General features: G+C 40.1%; 1 protein-coding gene across 13 annotated transcripts in view; it reads right to left on the reverse strand.

Annotated features, from left to right (window-relative positions):
* ARHGEF9 (Cdc42 guanine nucleotide exchange factor 9) overlaps nucleotides 1-21,974 on the reverse strand; it is a 233,675-nt gene that overhangs the window by 32,802 nt on the left and 178,899 nt on the right. For 12 of the 13 annotated variants that reach the window (XM_073885843.1, XM_073885852.1, XM_073885849.1 and 9 more), the window contains 2 exons: nucleotides 19,380-19,511; nucleotides 4,929-5,172 (listed from right to left, as the gene is read on the reverse strand). In XM_073885843.1, the coding sequence (XP_073741944.1) occupies nucleotides 4,929-5,172; nucleotides 19,380-19,511 (376 nt within the window). The remainder of the gene's footprint in view (nucleotides 1-4,928; nucleotides 5,173-19,379; nucleotides 19,512-21,974) is intronic. The other variant, XM_073885850.1, reaches the window with a different exon arrangement.

Here is a 21,974-nt window from a genome sequence, read left to right on the forward strand (position 1 = left end):
GGAGGAGGAGGAGGAGGAGGAGGAGGAGGAGGAGGAGGAGGAGGAGGAGGAGATGATGATGATGATAGCAGGAGGGGAAGAATGAAGGGGGGGAAATCGGAGGGGGAGATGGACCATGAGAGACTATGGACTCTGAGAAACCAACTGAGGGTTCTAGAGGGGAGGGGGGTGGGGGATGGGTTAGCCTGGTGATGGGTATTAAAGAGGGCATGTACTGAATGGAGCACTGGGTGTTATATGCAAACAATGAATCATGGAACACTACATCAAAAACTAATGATGTAATATATGGTGATTAACATAACATAATAATAAAAAAATTTTAAAAAGAAAGGATACTGTATTTCGTCAAATGCTTTTTCTGTATCAATTGAGAAGATCATATGGTTCTTGTCTTTACTTCTATTAATGTGGTATATCACACTGATTGATAGGCAGATGTTGAACCACTGCTGCAACCCAGGAGTAAATCCCACTTGGTTGTGGTGAATAATCCTTTTAATGTACTGTTGGATCCTATTAGGTACTATATCTTGGTGAGAATTTTGGCATCCATGTTCATCAGGGATATTGTTCTGTAATTCTCATTTTTCAGAAGAAAGAGAAATTAAAGAATTGATCCCACTTACAATTGCACCAAAACCCACAAGATACCAATAAACCTAACCAAAGAGGTGAGGATGTGTACTCTGAAAACTATAGAACACTTATGAAAGAAATTGAGGAACACACAAAAAAATGAAAATAACATTCCATGCTCATGGATTGGAGGAACATGCCCATGCTATCCAAAGCAATCTACACATCCAAAGCAATCCCCATCAAAATACCATCAGCAATTTTCACAGAGCTGGAACAAACAATCCTAAAAATTGTTTGGAACCAGAAAAGACTCAAAATAGACAAAGGAATGTCAAAAAAGAAAACCAAAGCTGGTGACAACCAATTCCAGACTTCAAGCTATATTACAAAGCTATAATCATCAAATCAGTATGGTACTGGCACAAAACAGACACATAGATCTATGGAAGAGAAGAGAGAACCCAGAAATAGACCCTCAACTCTAAGGTCAACTAATCTTCAACAAAGCAGGAAAGACTATCCAATGGAAAAAGAACAGTCTCTTCAACAAATGGTGTTGGGAAAATTGGACAGCCACATGCAGAAGAATGGAACTGGACCATTTTCTTACACCACACACAAAACAAACTCAAAATGGATGAATGACCTAAATGTGAGATAGGAATCCATCAAAATCCTAGAGAAGAACACAGGCAGCAACCTCTTTGACCTCAGCCATAGCAACTTCTTGCTAGAGATGTCTTCAAAGCCAAGGGAAACAAAAGCACAAATGATCTCTTGGGACTTCATCAAGATAAAAAGCTTCTGCACAGCAAAGGAAACAGTTGATAAAACCAAAAGACAACCTACAGAATAGGAGAAGATATTTGCAAATGTCTTATCAGATAAAGGACTTGTATCCAAGGTCTGTAAAGAAGTTATTAAACTCAACACCCAAAAAACAAAAAATCTAGTCAAGAAATGGGCAGAAGACATGAACAGACATGTCTCCAAAGAAGACATACAAATGGCCAAAAGACACATGAAAAAGTGCTGCATATCCCTTGGCATCAGGGAACTACAAATCAATACCACAATGAGATACCATATCACACCAGTCAGACTGGTAAAATTAACAACTGAGGAAACAACAGATGTTGGTGAGAAGGTGGAGAAAGGGGGACCTTCTTATACTGTTGGTGGGAATGCAAGCTGGTACAGCCATTCTGGGAGACTATATGGAGGTTCCTCAAGAAGTTAAAAATAGAGCTACCTTATGACCTAGCAATTGCACTACTAGATATTTATCCAAAAGATGTAAATTTAGTGATTTGAAGGGGCACCCCAATGTTTATAGCAGCAATGTCCACAATAGCCAAACTATGGAAAGAGCCCAAATGTCCACCAACAGATGAATGGATAAAGAAGACGTGGTATGTATGTATGTATGAATGATATGGATGGAAATAGAGGATATTATTGTAAGTGAAATATGTCAGTCAGAGGAAGACAAATACATATGATTTCACTCATATGTGGAATTTACAAAACAAAACAGATCAACATAAGGGAAGGGAGGGAAACAAAATGAGATGGAATTAAAGAGGGAGACAAACCATAAGAGACCCTTAATTATAGGAAACAATCTGAGGGTTGTTGGAGAGGAGGAGGATGGGGGGATGGGATAACAGGGTGATGGGCATTAAGGAGGGCACGTGATGCAATTAGCACTGGTTGTTGTATGCCACTGATAAATCACTGAACTCTACCTCTGAAACTAGTAATACACTATATATTAATTAATTGAATTTAAATAAAATAAAATTTAAAAAAAGAAATGATTTAGGGAAATGTTAATGGTATGATTTTAAGTGTAAAATGAGCATATAAATTTAGAACTGTTCATCATGGAGAGGTAGAGGTTGGGGGGAGACATAAAGATAGATTCAGCCATCTTAGTCCTAGTATTTTATTTATACACAAAAGAACAGGAAGGAAATATATAAAATATTTACAAAAGTTCTCTCTCTCTGGGTAGGATGTTTTTATGTGATTTTTAGTTTTGTCTTGTATTTTTCTGTGTTTTTCTCCAAAATTGCCTACAATAAATTGCTATTATTATAATTAGAAAAAAATGTTTTATAAAAGATAACAGGTTTGTCAGAAAGTAATTTCTGTAGCTCCATCCATGTCATTGCAAATGACAAGTTTTTGTTATTTTTTATGGCTGAGTAATATTCCATTTTGTGTGTGTGTGTGTGTGTGTGTGTGTGTGTGTGTGTAACTACACTGTGGATGGAGCTAGAGCATATTACGCTAAGTGAAATAAATCAGAGAAAGACAAATACCATATGATTGCATTCATATGTGGAATTTAAGAAACAAAACAAATGATCATAGGGGGATAAAAGAGAGAAGGAAACCAAAAAGAGACCTTTTAACTATAGAGATCAAAGCAATTGTTACCAGAGGGGAGGTGGTCTGGTGGAGGGGTTAAATAGGTGATGGGGATTAAGGAATAGAGTTGTTGTGATGAGCATATGGTGTTGTGTATAGGTGTGGAATCACTAAATTGTACACCTGAAATTAATATTGCACTGTATGTTAACCAACTGGAATTTAAATTAAAACTTTAAACAAAATTTTAAAAAAGAATGTAATTTCTGGAAGCTTTTTTATTAGAAGCAGATTCTTCAAGTTACAGGTTATTAGGGCATTGTGTGGGAAATATAACACTGGAACCAGACGGAATGGTGGGGATCTTCTAGTTGATCTAGGGTCTGCATAAAGCACATTAAGACAGTACCTTTAATAGGTCTAACAACCTAGGTGGTATCAGAGGCTGCTGCTGCCTGCCACTGAAAGAAGAAGCCCAGTAGCATTTCTGTACCACTCTACATCATGTCTAACTGCAGTGCTCATATACTAAAAGCTATTTGGCTTCAATGGGACTCAAAGTGAATTACTAATGTGCACTCTACCCAAAACCTGAGGAGAGAACTAGGATTAGACTAAGTAGTGTCTTTCTGATCATCCTTCTTTATCTCTGAACCATTTAAATGCTCAACACTGAAGGAGAGAAGAATCCATTTGCACCAGGACTCAATGGGTAGGCCCATTTTTCTAGAGGCAGTTTCTGCCAGCTTGAGCATACACGTGTTTTAATATAAAATTCTACTCTCATTAAGAGTGGGGCAGAAACAGAAACTGTGTCTTCTCAAGGAATTACAAAGCCTGGCTGTTTGGTATTTTTATGCTAGAATGGCAGGACCACGAGCAAGAGACCAGATAGTACTTTGTAAACCACAAAGCTATAGTCAATGGCACCTAAATCCCACAGTTCGAAAGGAGCATGAAAAATCTCTCTGCTAGTTATATACCCTCTGGAAAAGGGGAACAACCTACTTAAAGCCAAAAAAATTATGGTTTAGTGTGACTGAATCATGCAAGTGATCATGGTTTTAGACCCCGTTATATCTTCTGCAATTTATTTTAAAATGCTTTCATACAGAAAGTGTGATATATACATGTGCATTAATTTTAATCTATGCTCTAGGAGCATTTAGTTAACATCTGAAATGCCTTAATCAGGCATGTACACTCAAGAGGTGATTTGTTAACACATTAAACACTCAGAAGTCTTTGCTCCAGAGACCACTACTCCCAGCAGTTTAGTCACTTTAATGCAGGAGGCCTAATTAGCCTAACACATGTTAAAAATGAATTTTCATTGGTAAAATTAATGTTATTCAAGATGTGAACTAGTCACAAATGTCTTGAGGGCTCTTTAGCCCTCACAAGACCTGGGTATAAAAATCCAGTGAGTCCTATAGCTTTTACCCTTCAGAAGGAAGCCTTAAGCTCAAGACTGAAAACAGGTGTTATGTCTTGTCCCCCATCAGAGGATTTTGTCACCAGACTCCAACTAGAAAGTTAGCTGAAGCCTGTTGCTATAATATCACCAACTCTTCCTTGACTAACCTCTTCACAGAAGATGCTGCCATGTATCTAAGAACAAAACTGGGACTTCACTGAGATTACAGAACAGGTTGTATGACTGCTTTTGTGTTTGTTTGTTAATAAATGTTTGTATGTTTGGGAGAATTGAGACTGAGGTTTGCTTCCAGTGTAATAGTCTTATCTAGTCATGAGACTGTAAGGGAGGGCAAATTATAACTCTCACTTAACTCTGACTAGTAGAAACTACTGATATCTGCCAAAAAGGACCTAATAATAGGAAACCATCAAAATGGATTAGGTCAGTTTGCAACAGAAATCTTCCCTCTGCTTCTAGAAAAATGAAAACTAATTCAAATCCTCTATGTTCTTCATAGCCATATTCTTCTTTCTCCTCTCAGGTCACTTACCAATTTTTTCATCTTCCTGTACCATTTTCCTCTCTTCTCTGAAAGCCCTGAGCCAGCGTATCTTCTCCTCCAGCTTTTTGGCAAAGAATAGATGTACCTCCTCAGTCTCCTTGTTGTGAAGCTTGAAGGCATTTTTCATGCTGACATTAAAGTCATCATCTCTGCCATCTTCAATGTCAACTACCTCATATTTATCCATGTCAATGCGGCCTTTGTAGTACAGGATGTCTCTTCGGATCAGGTCCTAGGTAGGAAGGAAGAAAAGGCTTTTAACTGGAGGTATGTGGACAGTAGGTACCATGAAAGTTGGCTCATGGGCATAACAGGATGCTAAGACTGCCATTGTTTTGGAGTACCAAATAGGGGTTGGTTTGGTCAAATGTAGGCAGGTTAGCTTAGCAGTATGACATTGATAGGTTGGTTAACTAGATGCTCTTAGAGAAAGCCTTTGTCCTACATCCAAGGGCTCTGTCTCAGACCCCAGCATCAATCCTTACGTGTGTTTGTAAGACACATATATGGGGAGTAGGATGCAGTAAGCCACACAAGCATTGCGAGCATGGGCCTTTTCTTTTCTAAAATATTTGCAAGCCTTCCAGAAGTATGAAATAAGCTGGATGTTTGCCTGGGGTGTACTTGGGAATTCAAGCAGACTAAGGAGACCTGCATATCAGAGTGGAGATGAGTGGTAATAGTAGCAAGGTGGCCACAGGCTGCTGGCCAGGAAGGATTACATGGAAAGGGTTGAACACTTAGCATTCTGGGGAATTTTGGAAAACGCCTAAGTCTGGCAGGAGAAGGGGGGGTAAGAGTGAATAAAAAGTTTCATATATCGACTGAATGAATCTCACAAATCTTACTGCATGAGAAAAATAAAAGTTGTAGATGGATACAAACTGTATATTGCCTATCATTTATTATTGTTTTACTCTCTGGTATATAGAATTGGATTAATACTCTCAGTCTATGAGACACTCATCATTAGTCCACACAAGGTGCTCTTATTTCTCTATTTATTTACTTACTTACTTTTAATAATACACTAAGTTTTGGTGAACCTGCCACCCAATTTAAAAGCTATGATGCTGAACAGACACTTCTCCGAAGAAGACATACAAATGGCCAATAGACACATGAAAAAAATGCTCAACATCACTCGGGTATCAGGGAAATAAAGATCAAAACCACAATGAGATACCACATCACACCAGTCAGAATGACTAAAATTAACAAGTCTGGAAACAAAAAATGTTGGTGAGGATGTGGAGAAAGGGAAACCCTCTTACACTGCTGGTGGGAATGCAAGCTGGTACAGCCACTCTGGAAAACAGTACGGAGGGTCCTCAAAAAGTTAAATATAGAGCTACCCTATGACCTAGCAATTACACTACTAGGTATTTACCCAAAGGATATAAACATAGTGATCCAAAGGGGCACCTGCACCCCAATGTTTATAGCAGCAATGTCCGCAATAGCCAAACTATGGAAAGAGTTGAGATGTCCATCAACAGATGAATGAATAAAGAAGATATGGTGTGTACACACACACACACACACACACACAATGAAATATTCCTCAGCCATCAAAAAAATGAAATCTTAACCATTTACATCGACATGGATGGAACTAGAGGATATTATGCTAAGCAAAATAAGTCAGAGAAAGATAATTATCATATGATTTCACTCATGTGGAATTTAAGAAACAAAACAGAGGATCATAGGGGAAGGCAGGGAAAAATAAAATAAGATGAAATCAGCGAGGGGGACAAACCATAAAAGACTTTTAACTATAGGGAACAATCTGAGGGTTGCTGAAGGGGAGGTGGGTGGGGGTATGGGGTAACTGGGTGATGGGCATTAAGGAGGGCACGTGATGTAATTAGCACTGGGTGTTATATGCCACTGATGAATCACTGAACTCTACCTCTGAAATTAATAATATACTATATGTTAATTAATTGAATTTAAATAAAATAAAATATTAAAAATTAAAAAAAAATTTAAAAAGGCTATGATGCCACAGCAAACTAAAATCCCATGCTCATCACTCCCCTGGTTTCTTTTCCATACAGTTTTATCTCATCTCTATCCCACTTATATGAGGTTTAAAAACCTACAAAGAAATGCCACATAATATTTAGGTATGCATACATATGTACAGAAATTACACAAAAATATGACAATGACACATGCCAAATTCAAGAGTACAGAGAGGATAATGGGAAGATGGAAGGAAGGAAAAGAAAGGGAAGGAGCAGAGAGGGAGAGGAGGAAGAATGTATTTGTAATGAATAATTTCTTTTTTTTCTTAAAGATTTTATTTATTTTTTTGACAGAGAGAGAGAGACAGCGAGAGATGGAACACAAGCAGGGGTGGTGGGAGAGGGAGAAGCAGGCTCCCTGCTGAGCAAGGAGACTGATGCAGGGCTTGATCCCAGACCCTGGTATCATGACCTGAGCCCAAGGCAGACACTTAATGACTGAGCCACCTAGGCGCCCCTGTAATGAATTATTTCTTAAGTTGGATAGTAAGTACATAAGTACCCATTATATAATTTATGTATCTTTTTGAATGTCAAATATTTTATGAATTAAAAAAAAACAGAGAGATGGATGAAATGACCTGTGGACCTGTGGAATGTAAGGTCTGATTAAGTAACTATCTCTCAGAGTGGTCTTTCAGCCCCTCCTCCTCTTAGCACTGCTTTTGACTCCCCCCTGAGGGCACACTGTAGAGAGCAAAATGGAGTCTCTTATGTCAAGCAGGGGCCTGTGTCATGCAATGATACATGTAGTTAAAGGTACTTCAGCTATAAGATATTGCTGGGACCAGCATGAGCTGACACCCCAGAACTGATAACGAGCTGAACCAGAGGAGGTCTGCAGGGACCCTGAACCAATTAAATCCCTTTAAAAAGGGGAGGATTTTTGCAGCAAACTGTCAGACTCTTCAGACATGACCTCTCTGTCTGACCACTTAAAAAAGGCAACTGCCACTGAACGCTGTGCTAGATTGATCTCTGAACAGAACCAAGATCCTTCACTGCTTGAACATAATAAGCAGTAAGTGCTGAGAGCTGACCAAGACCAGACTGAGTCCTTATCTCAACTGCACACCCACAGACTGACTTCCTATATCCCTTCTGTTATCTTATTTGTTGTGTGGTTTGTCTTATGTCCTGCTCTGTGTGCTGTGTAAGAAGCCAAGTTTAATCGCATGGTGAAATGTCATTGGGTTTGGAATCTTGAACCTGCTTTAGAATTGTGATTAACTTTGCTTTATGATTGAATAAAGGTGACACTGGAAAGACACAACTCATGTTGTGTCTTCATAGCATGCCCATGACACACATCTACTCTTGGGACATGTGGTGTAGCTAAGTCTGGCCAAGAAGGTCCCATGAGCCCTGTCCTGACAGATATCTTCTACTAGCCAAATCATTCTGACCAACTCTCCCTCCTCTCTGCTTATATTTGGCCTTTTAGACAATTTGAAAGAATCAGAAATGCTCATTAATTTTTATTAACATTATACAGTTTGGTTAAACTATTCCCATTCTGCTGAACTGCCTTCTGCTGAATTGCCTTGCATGCATCACTTCTTAGTTGCAGGCTACCTGCAAAGAATTTGCCTTTGCAATCCTAACTCTTCACACTGTGTGGTAAGCTGGGCTTTTTGGTATGTCTGGGGAAGGCTGTCTTTAAGAATTCCCAACATAGCTCTGCCAATCTCAAAGTCCAAGGCTGTGAAATATGGGTGTTGTTGAATTGATTTGCAAAAAAACAACCTCTACATTGTTCTTTTCCCTCCCATAATAACTGTGCATAAAAATAGGCTGTGCTGAGTACAGATGGGTTCTGATCTGTTGGGTGCTCCTGGCATCAAGTTCACAGGAGAGGAAAATGTCAGCTATACAGAAGAGGCCAATGTTGCTCCAGGCCTAATTCAGAACCTGGGTTCCTTTGACCATGCTCAAAATGGACAAGCTCGATCCTGGCCAAAAGGATGGGGCGGTTCCCATGCACTGACTTCCACAATCCTTAGGAATACTTTGTGAGACATGTGCATAAAAAGTGGGCCCTGTCAGTCCAATATAACCACAAAAGCAGGACAAGCTAAGGAGAATGGATTGATGTGATCTAGTTTGATCTCATAAAGGCCTGAAACCTGCCTTAAAATACTTAATACAAATACTCATAGACCTGGGAAGCCAGGTCTGAACCACACAGCTAATAGGTGGGTACCTACCTGACTAGAATAGGCAGCCTTAACTCCCACTATTCCTCTTTTTTTTAAGTTATGTTAATCACCATACATTACATCATTAGTTTTTGATGTAGTGTTCCATGATTCACTGTTTGCATGTAACACCCAGTGCTCCATGCAGTCGCCAAGTTAGCCATCACCAGGCTAACCCATCTCCTCAACCCCTCCCCTCCAGAACCCTCAGTTTGTTTCTCAGAGTCCATAGTCTCTCATGGTTCGTCTCCCCCTCCGATTTCCCCCACTTTATTTTTCCCTCCCTACTATCATCTTCATTTTTTTAACATATAATGTATTATTTGTTGCAGAGGTACAGGTCTGTGATTCAACAGTCTTACACAACTCACAGCACTCACCATAGCACATACCCTCCCCAATGTCTATCATCCAGCCACCCCATCCCTCCCATCCCCCACCACTCCAGCAACCCTCAGTTTGTTTCCTGAGATTAAGAATTCCTCATATCGGGGCACCTGGGTGGCTCAGTCGTTCAGCGGCTGCCTCTGGCTCGGGTCGTGATCCCAGGATCCTGGAATCGAGCCCAACATCAGGCTCCCTGCTTGGCCGGAAGCCTGCTTCGCCCTCTCCCACTCCCCCTGCTTGTGTTCCTTCTCTCGTTGTGTCTGTCAAATAAATAAATAAAAACTTAAAAAAAAAGAATTCCTCATATCAGTGAGGTCATATGATGCATGTCATTCTCTGATTGACTTATTTTGCTCAGCATAATACCCTCCAGTTCCATCTACATCATTGCAAATGGCAAGATTTTGTGTTTTTTGATGGCTGCATAATATTGCATTGTGTGTGTGTGTGTGTGTGTGTATATATATATATATATATATATATCACCTCTTCTTTATCGATTCAACTGTTGATGGACATCTTGGCTCTTTCCACAGTTTGGATATTGTGGACATTGCTGCTATAAACATTGGTGTGCATGTACCCCTTTGGATCCCTACATTTGCATCTTTGGGGTAAATACCCAGTAGTGCAATTGCTGGGTCATATGGTAGCTCTATTTTCAACTTTTTGAGGAACCTCCATACTGTTTTCCAGAGTGGCTGCACCAGCTTGCATTCCCACCAACAGTGTAGGAGGGTTCCCCTTTCTCTGCATCCCCGCCAAAATCTGTCATTTCCGGACTTGTTAATTTTAGCCATTCTGACTGCTGTGAGGTGGTATCTCATTGAGGTTTTGATTTGGATTTCCCTGATGCCAAAAATTCTATTTTCACGTGTCTGTTGGCCATTGGATGTCTTCTTTGGAAAAATGTCTGTTCATGTCTTCTGCCCATTTGTTGATTGGATCATTTGTTCTTTGGGTGTTGAGTTTGATAAGTTCTTTATAGATTTTAGATACTAGCCCTTTATGTGATATGTCATTTGCAAATATCTTCTCCCATTCTGTCGGTTGTCTTTTGGTTTTGTGGACTGTTTCTTTTGCTGTTCAAAAGCTTTTTATCTTGATGAAGTCCCAATAGTCCATTTTTGCCCTTGCTTCCCTTGCCTTTGGCGAAGTTTCTGGGAAGACATTGCTGCAGCTGAGGTCAAAGAGGTTGCTGCCTGTGTTCTCCTTTAGGATGTTGAAGGACTCCTGTCTCACATTTAGGTCTTTCAACCATTTTGAGTCTATTTTTGTGTGTGGTGTAAGGAAATGGTCCAGTTTCATTCTTCTGCATGTGGCTGTCCAATTTTCCCAACACTAGTTGTTGAAGAGACTGTCCTTTCACCATTGGATATTCTTCTCTGCTTTGTCAAAGATGAGTTGACCATAGAGTTGAGGGTCCATTTCTGGGCTCTCTATTCTGTTCCATTGATCTATGTGTCTGTTTTTGTGCCAGTACCATACTGTTTTGATGATGACAGCTTTGTAATAGAGCTTGAAGTCCGGAATTGTGAGGCCACCCACTTTGCTTTTCTTTTTCAACATTCTTCTGGCTATTCGGGATTTTTTCTGGTTCCATACAAATTTTAGGATTGTTTGTTCCAGCTCTGTGAAAAAATGTTGATGGTATTTTGATAGGGATTGCACTGTATGTGTAGATTGCTCTAGGTAGCATCAACATTTTCACAATATTTGTTCTTCCAATCCATGAGCATAGTACATTTTTCCATTTCTTTATCTCTTCCTCAATTTCTTTCCTGAGTATTTTATAGTTTTCTCAGTACAGATTCTTTGTCTCTTTGGTTAGATTTATTCCTAGGTATCTTATGGTTTTGGGTGACATTGTAAATGGGATCGACTCTTTATCTTTCTTCTGTCTTGTTGTTGGTGTATAGAAATGCTACTGATTTCTGCGCATTGATTTTATATCCTGCCACTTTACTGAATTCCTGTATGAGTTCTAGCAGTTTTGGGGTGGAGTCTTTTGGGTTTTCCACATAAACTATCATATCATCTGCAAACAGTGAGAGTTTGACTTCTTCCTTGCCGATTTGGATGCCTTTTTTTGTTGTTGTTGTTTTTGTTGTCTGATTGCTGTGGCTAAGACTTCTAATACTATGTTGAATAGCGGTGGTGATAGTGGACATCGCTGCCGTGTTCCTGACCTTAAGGAGAAAGTTCTCAGTTTTTCCCCATTGAAAATGATATTTGCTGTGGGTTTTTCATAGATGGTTTTATGATATTGAGGTATGTACCTTCTATCCCTATACTCTGAAGAGTTTTGATCAAGAAGGGATGCTCTCCGTTGTCAAATGCTTTTTCTGCATCGATTGAGAGGATCATATTGTTCTTGTTCTTTCTTTTATTAATGTATTGTATCACATTGATTGATTTGTGGATGTTGAATCAACCTCGCAGCCCAGGGATAAATCCCACTTGTTCGTGGTGAATAATCCTTTTAATGTACTGTTGGATCCTATTGGCTAGTATTTTGGTAAGAATTTTTGAATCCATGTTCATCAAGGATATTAGTCTGTAATTCTCCTTTTTGATGGGGTCTTTGGTTTTGGGATCAAGGTAATGGTGGCCTCATAAAACGAGTTTGGATGTTTTCCTTCCATTTCTATTTTTTGGAACAGTTTCAGAAGAATAGGTATTAATTCTTCTTTAAATGTTTGGTAGAATTCCCCTGGGAAGCCATCTGGCCCTGGGCTTTTGTTTGTTGGGAGATTTTTGATGACTGCTTCAATTTCTTAGTGGTTATAGGTCAGTTCAGGTTTTCTATTTCTTCCTGCTTCAGTTTTAGTAGTTGATACATCTCTAGGAATGCACCCATTTCTTCCAGGTTATCTAATTTGCTGGCATAGAGTTGCTCATAATATGTTCTTATAATTGTTTGTATTTCTTTGGTGTTGGTTGTGATCGCTCCTCTTTCATTCATTATTTTATTTATTTGGGTCATTTTTTTTTCTTTTTGATAAGTCTGGCCAGGGGTTTATCAATCTTGTTAATTCTTTCAAAGAACCAGCTCCTAATTTCGTTGATCTGTTCTACTGTTCTTTTGGTTTCTAGTTCATTGATTTCTGCTCTGATCTTTATTATTTCTCTTCTCCTGCTGGGTTTAGGCTTTATTTGCTGTTCTCTCTCCAGCTCCTTTAGGTGTAGGGTTAGGTTGTGTATTTGAGACCTTTCTTGTTTCTTGAGAAAGGCTTGTATTGCTCTATACTTTCCTCTTAGGACTGCCTTTGCTGCATCCCAAAGATTCTGAACAGTTGTGTTTTCATTTTCATTTGTTTCCATGAGTTTTTTTAGTTCTTCTTTAATTTCCTGGTTGACCCATTCTTTCTTTAGTAGGATGCTCTTTAGCCTCCATGTATTTGAATTCTTTCCGACTTTCCTCTTGTGATTGAGTTCTAGTTTCAAAGCACTGTGGTCTGAAAATAGGCAGGGAATGATCCCAATCTTTTGGTACCAGTTGAGACCTGACTTATGACCTAGGATATAATATATTCTGGAGAATGTTCCATGGGCACTAGAGAAGAATGTGTATTGTGTTGCTTTGGGATGGAATGTTCTGAATATGTCTGTGAAGTCCATTTGGTCCAGTGTGTCATTGAAAGTGTTTATTTCCTTGTTGATCTTTTGCTTAGATGATCTGTCCATTTCAGTGAGGGGGGGTGTTAATGTCCCCCAGTATTATTATCTTGTTTTTGGTGTTTTTCTTTGCTTTTGTTATTAATTGGCTTAATATAATTGGCTGCTCCCATGTTAGGGGCATAGATATTTACAATTGCTAGAACTTCTTGTTGGATAGACCCTTTAATTAGGATATAGTATCCTTCCTCATCTCTTATTACAGTCTTTGTTTTAACATCTAATTTGTCTGATATAAGGATTGCCACCCCAGCTTTCTTTTGGTGTCCATTAGCATGGTAAATATTTTTCCACCCCCTCACTTTCAATATGGGGTGTCTTTGGGTCTAAAATGAGTCTCTTGCAGACAGCATATCGATGGGTCTTGTTTTTTTATCCGATCTGATACCCTGTATCTTTTGATTGGGGCATTTACCCCATTTACATTCAGCGTAACAATTGAAAGATATGCCTTAGTGCCATTGTATTGCCTGTAAGGTGACTGTTACTGTATATTGTCTGTGTTCCTTTCTGGTCTATGTTACTTTTAGGCTCTCTCTTTGTTTAGAGGACCCCTTTTAATATTTCTCGTAGGGCTGGTTTCGTGTTTGCAAATTCCTTTAGGTTTTGTTTGTCTTGGAAGCTTTTTATCTCTCCTTCTATTTTCAATGACAGCCTAGCTGGATATAGTATTCTTGGCTGCACATTTTTCTCTTTTAGTGCTCTGAATATATCATGTTAGTCCTTTCTGGCCTGCCAAGTCTCTGTGGATAGGTTTGTTGTCAATCTGATGTTTCTACCATTGTAGGTTATAGATCTCTTCTCCTGAGCTGCTTTCATGATTTTCTCTTCGTCTCTGAGACTTGTAAGTTTTAGTATTAGATGTCAGGGTGACCTATTTTTATTGATTTTGAGGGGGATTCTCTGTGCTTTCTGGATTTTGATGCCTGTTTCCTTCCCCAAATTAGGGAAGTTCTCTGCTACACTTTGCTCCAATATACCTTCTGCCCCCCTCTCTCTTTCTTCTTCTTCTGGGATCCCAATTATTCTAATTTTGTTTCAATCTTATGGTATCACTTATCTCTCGAATTCTGCCCTTGTGATCCAGTAGTTGTTTATCTCTCTTTTTCTCACCTTCTTTATTTTCTATCATTTGGTCTTCTGTATCACTAATTCTCTCTTCTGCCTCATTTATCCTAGCAGTTAGAGCCTCCATTTTTTATTGCATCTCATTAATAGCCTTTTTGATTTCGACTTGGTTAGATTTTAGTTCTTTCATTTCTCCAGAAAGGGTTTCTCTAATAACTTCCATGCTTTTTTGAAGCCCAGCTAGTATCTTTAAAATCCCACTATTCCTTTTTTATTTATTTATATTTTAAATTTTATTTTATTATGTTATGTTAGTCACCACACAATACATCATTAGTTTTTGATGTAGTGATCCACGATTCATTGTTTTCCTATAACACACAGTGCTCCATGTAGTACATGCCCTTCTTAATCCCCATCACCGGGCTAACCCATCCTTGCACCCCCCTCACCTCATAAACCTTCACTTTTTTCCTCAAAGTCCGTAGTCTCTCATGGTTTATCTCTCCCTCTGATTCCACCCCCTTCATTTTTCCCTTCCTCCTCCTAATGTCCTCCATGCTATTCCTTATGTTCCACAAATAAGTGAAACCTCCCACTATTCCTAACTTCAGCCAGTGAGACAGGGAAACTGAAGGACTCTATAAAATCTGCTTTTTACTCCTTTTCCTGCTTCTATTCTTGCTGGGACCTGCACCCCTACCCCACTTCACACATGATTTGTAATGCAAACACCATATGTTCTCCTTATAAGGGACAGGAATTACCAATATCTCTAGAATAGGTAACATCTATGGAAGGACCAGGTGAGAATGACTGGACAAAGCTACCATTTGCTTATTCTAGACAACCATGGCTAGACATCTCAATGTCAAGGCCCCCTGGCTCCAAGGAATAAAACCTGTCCCCTTGTCTTTGTTCTAACTGGTACCTAGATGCCTGAGAGGACACGTATATCAGACCACCATCCTCAATAAACCCCCTTAGACCCTGAACAAAGATGAGATTCCCTCCTTTCCTTTCTTAGTCTCCCAGACACTCTGTTTGTATCTGCTCTCTGTATATCTTCAGGAAACTCTGCTTTCACCTCTTGTTGGCTCATGGTTTATTTCCATCCTTCATGAAACCAAGAACACTATTGGCTGGTCCTGCAGGATCCTCTTTGGGTCTCTGGACCCAGCCTGCCAGCATCACCTGTAGCTTCCTTTAACTCTGAGTTGGTGTGTCATAATCATTGTCAGCCTTCAAAACCTTTACTAGTTTCCAAAAAAATGAAAGGATGTACATGATCTTGGAGCTAAATTAAAAGCATCAACTGAAACTCCTATTGTTTCTTTAGGTATTTAATGATAACAAGAAACTTGAGAGAATTCTGCTTCTGTGGTAGGGGAACAGGACTAGAGAAATGTGTCATTAAGGTTCTCCCTTTGCCTACTCTTTCTAGCTCCCCAGAGTGTTGATGTGAGTTTTCAGGCACCAGATTAGTCATAAAGCCAACTTTAGTGATGTGATAGGAATGATTAAGAATGACCTACTGTTCAAAAAATCCCATCAGAAATCGTAGCTAAGGCCACAAAGCAGCATGAAACATGCATGGAAACAGTGTGAGTTATACAGACTCCTAGCTGTATAACCTACTAGCTGTGGCCTCGGGCAAGCCATTTTATCTCTCTGAACTTCAATTTTCTCTAAAATGGTTGTAAAGCTCAAATCTAAACATGCAGTTTCCAGGTCATGAGGTCAGCCTTGTCTAATAAATACAGTGCCAAGCTTTCTTGGTCCTAGACTAATTTTTTGTAGGACTTTAAGACTCCTTTGATGAACCTAAAAATCTCACTGCCTCCTTTGGTCCATTTAAACTTTCAAAATAATTTAAATATTGTGACAAAAATAAGTCAAAGCAAAAGTAACTGAATATTTTAAAATTTACATAGCTACCTCTACATCCTTGGAAATTCCATATACTCTTTCAGGGTGGGGGTGGTCACAGATCTATACTTAGGCTCACACTAATATGTCCTCCCTGCCCCAACAATACTTCTTATTACAGTCATTCCAGCCTCCAGGTCAAATTTACACATTTTTCCTCCTCAAGTCCTCCCTGACTGCATCCTCCAACTCAGGTCATTGCAGTTTCCCTTTTCTGAATGCTAGCACCAATAATGAAGACCATTACACAACTTAAACTCAGCCACCACACTCCTGAGTTACATTAGTTCTGTTTCACAGCTTATAGTCTGCCCATTAAGCTGTGCCCAGTAGTGTACCTTCCTTACTCTTGCCTCACTCAGGGGCTGCCCAGGGAAAAACAGCTGACAACGCCTCAGATGTTTCTCTGCTCATTTTTTGCACATGGCAAGGGGACAAATCCCTCTGGAGCCCTGGTTGTCCAAGGTCCCACTGGGACCAGGCTGCCCAAATTCCACTTGTTAATGGTGGTCTGAGTGCTTTCATAGGGACATGGTGAATAGGTGCTCACCACAGGTGCTATTTAGGTCATCACAAGTCCCCTACCTAATAGCATGCCCAGTCATCACAAGTTCCCTACCTAATAGCATGCCCGCCTTCCTCCTTTTCCTTTCCACTCACCCAAGCTGGAGGATATCAAGGGAACCAGTGCTTCTCCAGAAGGTCCCTGGCAGTCTGCAGACAAGCAACAAGCCTAGCCATGGATTCAGCAAGGAGCCTACTCCAATTCCTGACATTATATAATTCAAACAACTAGGAGATAATTGAATTTGGCCTCACTGGGTATTCATGGGGTTTAGTAAGACACTGTAAAACATTTTGTATAAATGACAGATGCTGCAATCTGGGGAATGCAACTCTTAAGGATTGCAGCCTATCTCACTTGCTTGTCAGTAAGGTCTTTTTAGAGAGGGGCCCTATTTACTGCCCACCCCTAGCCTTGACCACCCTGGATTTTCTCTCCAGAGCCTGAAGAAGGCACATGGGGATGGGACTGGACTTATTTTTCTCATTACTGCATTCCAACACCTAGGGTACATTCTTAATAACAAAATAATAACAGCAACAACAATGGCAACAGTTAACACTTAGCATATATCATGTGCTAGACACTATTCCAAATGCTTTGCATTACCCCCCAGCTTTATTGAGGTATAATTGACAAAGATTATATATATTTAAGGTATAAAATGTGATGTTTTGATATATGTATACATTGTGAAATGATCACCACAATCAAGCTAATTAACATATACATCATCTCACATGGTGACTTTTTTGTGATGAGAACACTTAAGATCTACTTCTTAGCAAATTTCAAGTACACAATACAGTATTGTTAGTGATAAGCACCATATTATATATTAGCTCACCAAAACTTATTCATCTTGCATATGAAAAGTTTTCACATTTTGACCAGTATCTCTCCATTTTCCAAATCGCACCAGTCCCTGGCAACCACCATTCTATTCTCTGCCTTTATGACTTCAACAGCTTTAGATTCTACATGAAGTGAGACCATATGGTATTTGCCTTTCTATGTCTTATTTTACTTAGTATAACGTCCTCCAGGCTCATCTATGTTGTCACAAATGACAGGAGTTCCTCCTTTTTTTTTTAAGGCTGAATAATATTCCATAGTGTGTGTGCATTCCTGTGTGTGTGTGTGCGTGCGTGTGTGCATCACATTTTCTTTATGTATTCATCCCTTGGCAGCTGAATGTTCTGCATTTATTAACAAATAATCTTCACAACAATCCTATAAGATAGGTACTGTTATAACCCCGTTTTATGAGGAACTGTAGATAGAACAGTTAAGAAGCCTACTCTGGAACAAAAGCTACTAAATAGTAGAGTTGGGCTTTAGTCCAGACTATCTGGTTCTAAAATCTGTGCTTATTTAACTACTGCATATACTGTCTCCCATAAAAGATTTGCTGAATGTATGAATAGTAACACCAAATATACAGTAATAATATCAATAGCTAACATTTACTAAATACCATGTGCCAGGCACTGCAACTATACTGTTTCATTTAACCATCACAAGCTCTCTTCTATGTGGATACCATTATGATTTCCATTTTGCAAATGTGAGGCACAGAGAATTTGCCCAAAGTCACACAGCTCATGGGAAAAATTGGTGCCCTTCTGGCTGGCCCTAGAACCCATGCTCTTAACACTATACTTCACTGCTTCCCACTACCTTAGGTGGTCCTTCTCAACGCCTCTTGAGATGAATTCTATCATCAGCCTGATTTGGCACTGAGGAAAATAAGAACATAAAGTTAAAAAAACTGGCCCAAGGTTAGAGACAGTAGAGCCTAGGACCCAGGTGTTTTGGTTTCAAATCCCCATCTCTTTTCTGCTCTATCCCTAATCTCTATTGCTATTGTTGCGTTTCTGAGTCCCAGATGGTTCATCCTCCAAGTCTGGCCCTTCAGTACAAGAAAAAGTGGTCCAATGCAGAAAGTTCCTTGAACAGAAAAAGTCCTCCCTCCAGCATTATTATACTCTATTTATTCCTGATCCTCCCAGAATACAATGAATCCAACATAAATAACTAGTAGTTATGACACAGAGGACAACAGAGTATGTCAAGGCTGGTATAATTAAAAACAAATGATACAGGGGAAAAAGCTGTTGCAGACAACTTCAGAACTGTAGGAACATTAGTGGATGACTGAGGAGAGAGGAAAGGGGATCTCTACCCCTCCTCTGGAAGAAAATAAAAGGAAAGGAGAAAAAAGAAAAATTCCCCAAAGCAGCAAAATAATTTCCAATATAATCATCTCTGGAAGGAAATAACACAACATACGCATAACTAAAGTAACAGGGCAATGGATGGAGGATCAGAGACAGCCATCATGGAAGACAAGAAGAAAGAGAAAAAAAGAGTCTTATTCTAGATTTTTTAAATGAAAACTGACAAAGAGGGAAAACAGCAAAATTTAAAGAAGGAATCACAAAATTAGAAGCCACTGGCATCTTTCCCACCTACTATAATGACCACTTCATTGCGAGCTGGGGATGATGGAGAGAAAGGGGCTTATACTTCTGAGGTGCCCATCTCCCATCTCCCTCAGGAAAGAAGAGGTTGGGGTTACCTTCTTGCAGAGGACCATCTGGTGGTCAAATAGGAAGAAGACCCGCTGCTGGTTGCGGCCATAGGGCTGGTAGATCCAGGCCATTTCCCCAGTGTAGATCAGCTCCGAGCTCCTGTCTAGGATGTCCTCACCCTGGGAAGAATATGTGATAGTGAGAGGCAGCCAGGCAGAAGGGATAGACCTGTCACCTGCCTGGAAGCACCTAAAACTAGGCATAGACTGATGCAGGAGGAGTACAGAAAAGGCCTGGTGGGGAAAGAGGGATAGAAAGGACTCCTGGGAATCCTTAAAAGGTTCTATGAGCTGGAAAGACCCATACTCTTGTTCACCCTCAGGCCAAATGAGCCCTACCACCCAGGACTGCTATAGTCTCTATGTCAGCTGCTCTCTAGCCCTACAGGCACCAAGGTTCATTCTGTTTCCGTGAGGTTTCTCTCTCCCTCTTTCTTTCCTTGCCTTTTTCTCTATGAATTTCTCTTTCTGCACCAGTCCTTCATCCCAGGTCTAGTCTCTTAGTCTCTTTCTTATACCTGAAGAGTAAGTCTAAGGAAATAATAGAAGACTCTCTGCTTCCCAAATGAGTAAAAAAGGGGACAGGGGAGGGCAAGAAGGAGACAATGATAGAGGGAGAAAGAATACATTCAGACTCTTAATTTTTTTTCTTCTCCTCTCAGTTCATTAAAATATATTGATTAAATAGGAAACTTCACAACCACATGATTCTTTGGTCTGTTACTCATAGCCTGAAACCACTTCCCCTCCTTGCTACATAGTCAGACAGGAAAAAAAAAAAAAGGTAACAACACATCTGACTCCTAGCTAACTCAATTCTACAGAGTTTCCAAGGCCCCTTTTCCACAAAAACTCTGCTAGGTCAGAGGTATGTGGAGATATATGTCAGATGCCAAGTCAGATTTGGCCCTTGTTCTTAAGGAGCTCACAGTCAGTGGAGGAAACTAATGCAGGTGTGCACAGAAATGGAACACGAGGCAAACCACACCAAAGCCCTGGCATGGGGGTGGGGTGGGGGTTCCAGGATCTATATAAAGATAGGGATAAAAATCTGGTCCAGAACTCAGGAGAATTAATATTAGCACCTATAGGGGTGCCTGGGTGGCTCAGTCAGTTGAGCATCTGACTCTTGATTTTGGTTCAGGTCATGATCTCAGGGCTGTGAGACTGAGCCCTGTGTTGGGCTCTATGCTGGGTATAGAGTCTGCTTGAGATTCTCTCTCCCACTCCCTTTGTCCCCCTTCTCCCCTCTAAAAATATATTAACACCTATATGCATCAGACGTTTGCTACATACTTTCACTCTATCTCTTCTGAGGCACACAAGAATCCTGGGAGGTAGATAGTCTTACTCTCATTTTATAGTCCAAGGTACAGAAATGTCAGGTGATCAGCTAAGATCACCCAGCTCATTAGCTAGATACCCATGACCCAACCCCAATTCTGTGGCTCCAGAAAGTATACTCACTCTTGCCACTATATTATGCTATCTCCAGTCCAGTAAGTCCCTTCCTTTCTCTGGGTCTCAGGTTTTTCTGACATTAAATGTGGTATATGAGGATGATCTCCAAGGTCTTAACCCTGATACTCCAATGTTAAGATCTCAGCCGTGCACCCAAAAGCTTCAAGTCAGGGTTAGAGATGGAGATCCCTGCATCCACCCCCCCCCCCGAAATAATTAGAACAGCCTAGACAGGGCAGTGGGCCAAAGAGAGGGGTAGCTGGAAATGGTATTCTTCAGCATATCACTTTTTCAGTCTAAGGTATGAGAAGGAAAAGGGGAGCTCAGTGGAAATATTTTGTAATATAACCTCAAAAAGAAAGCTCACAGATACTGTGACTCCAGACTCCATTTCAGGGGTAACTTGGAACTTGAGTAAACATTCATCCTTGAGGGGCCCACATACTAACACAGAACTTCTGGGAGAGGAAGCTCTCAGGGTGAGGGATTTGTGCAGGGCTTTCCTGTTAGATGGATGGGAAGATGAGAGTGGTAGCAGTCTGCCATGTCCCACCCTGAGGCAGGCCAGGAAGATGTGCCACAGTCCATTTTGAATATATATAAAGTGAAAGAAAGCCATAAAAACAGGCCAATGCCAAACAAAGTTGGCCAAGATGACTTTTTTTTTCAGGATGACTTTTAAAATTACACCCACTGTACCAGCCAGGAACACTCTTATTTTAAGTACTTGCCACATATAACTCCACCAAGCTAAGAAAGGGAAGGAAGGGAGAAAAGAGAAAAAGAAAAGAAAGGAAGGAAGGAAAGAAAGAAAGAGAGAGAGAGAGAGAGAGAGAAAGAAAGAAAGAGACAAAATAGAGAAGGAAGGAAGGAAGAAGAAAGACAAGAAGGAAGGAAGGAAGGAAGGAAGGAAGGAAGGAGGGAAGGAAGGAAGGAAGGAAGGAAGGAAGGAAGGAAGGAAGGAAGGAAAGAAAGAAAGAAAGAAAGAAAGAAAGAAAGAAAGAAAGAAAGAGAGAGAGAAAGAGACAAAATAGAGAAGGAAGGAAGGAAGAAGAAAGACAAGAAGGAAGGAAGGAAGGAAGGGAGGAAGGAAGGAAGGAAGGAAAGAAATAGAAAGAAAGA

This window comes from Callorhinus ursinus, unplaced genomic scaffold (genome assembly GCF_003265705.2).
Source record: "Callorhinus ursinus isolate GAN/ISIS: 27379988/994484 unplaced genomic scaffold, GSC_fseal_2.0 scaffold66, whole genome shotgun sequence".
NCBI classification, from domain to species: domain Eukaryota; kingdom Metazoa; phylum Chordata; class Mammalia; order Carnivora; family Otariidae; genus Callorhinus; species Callorhinus ursinus.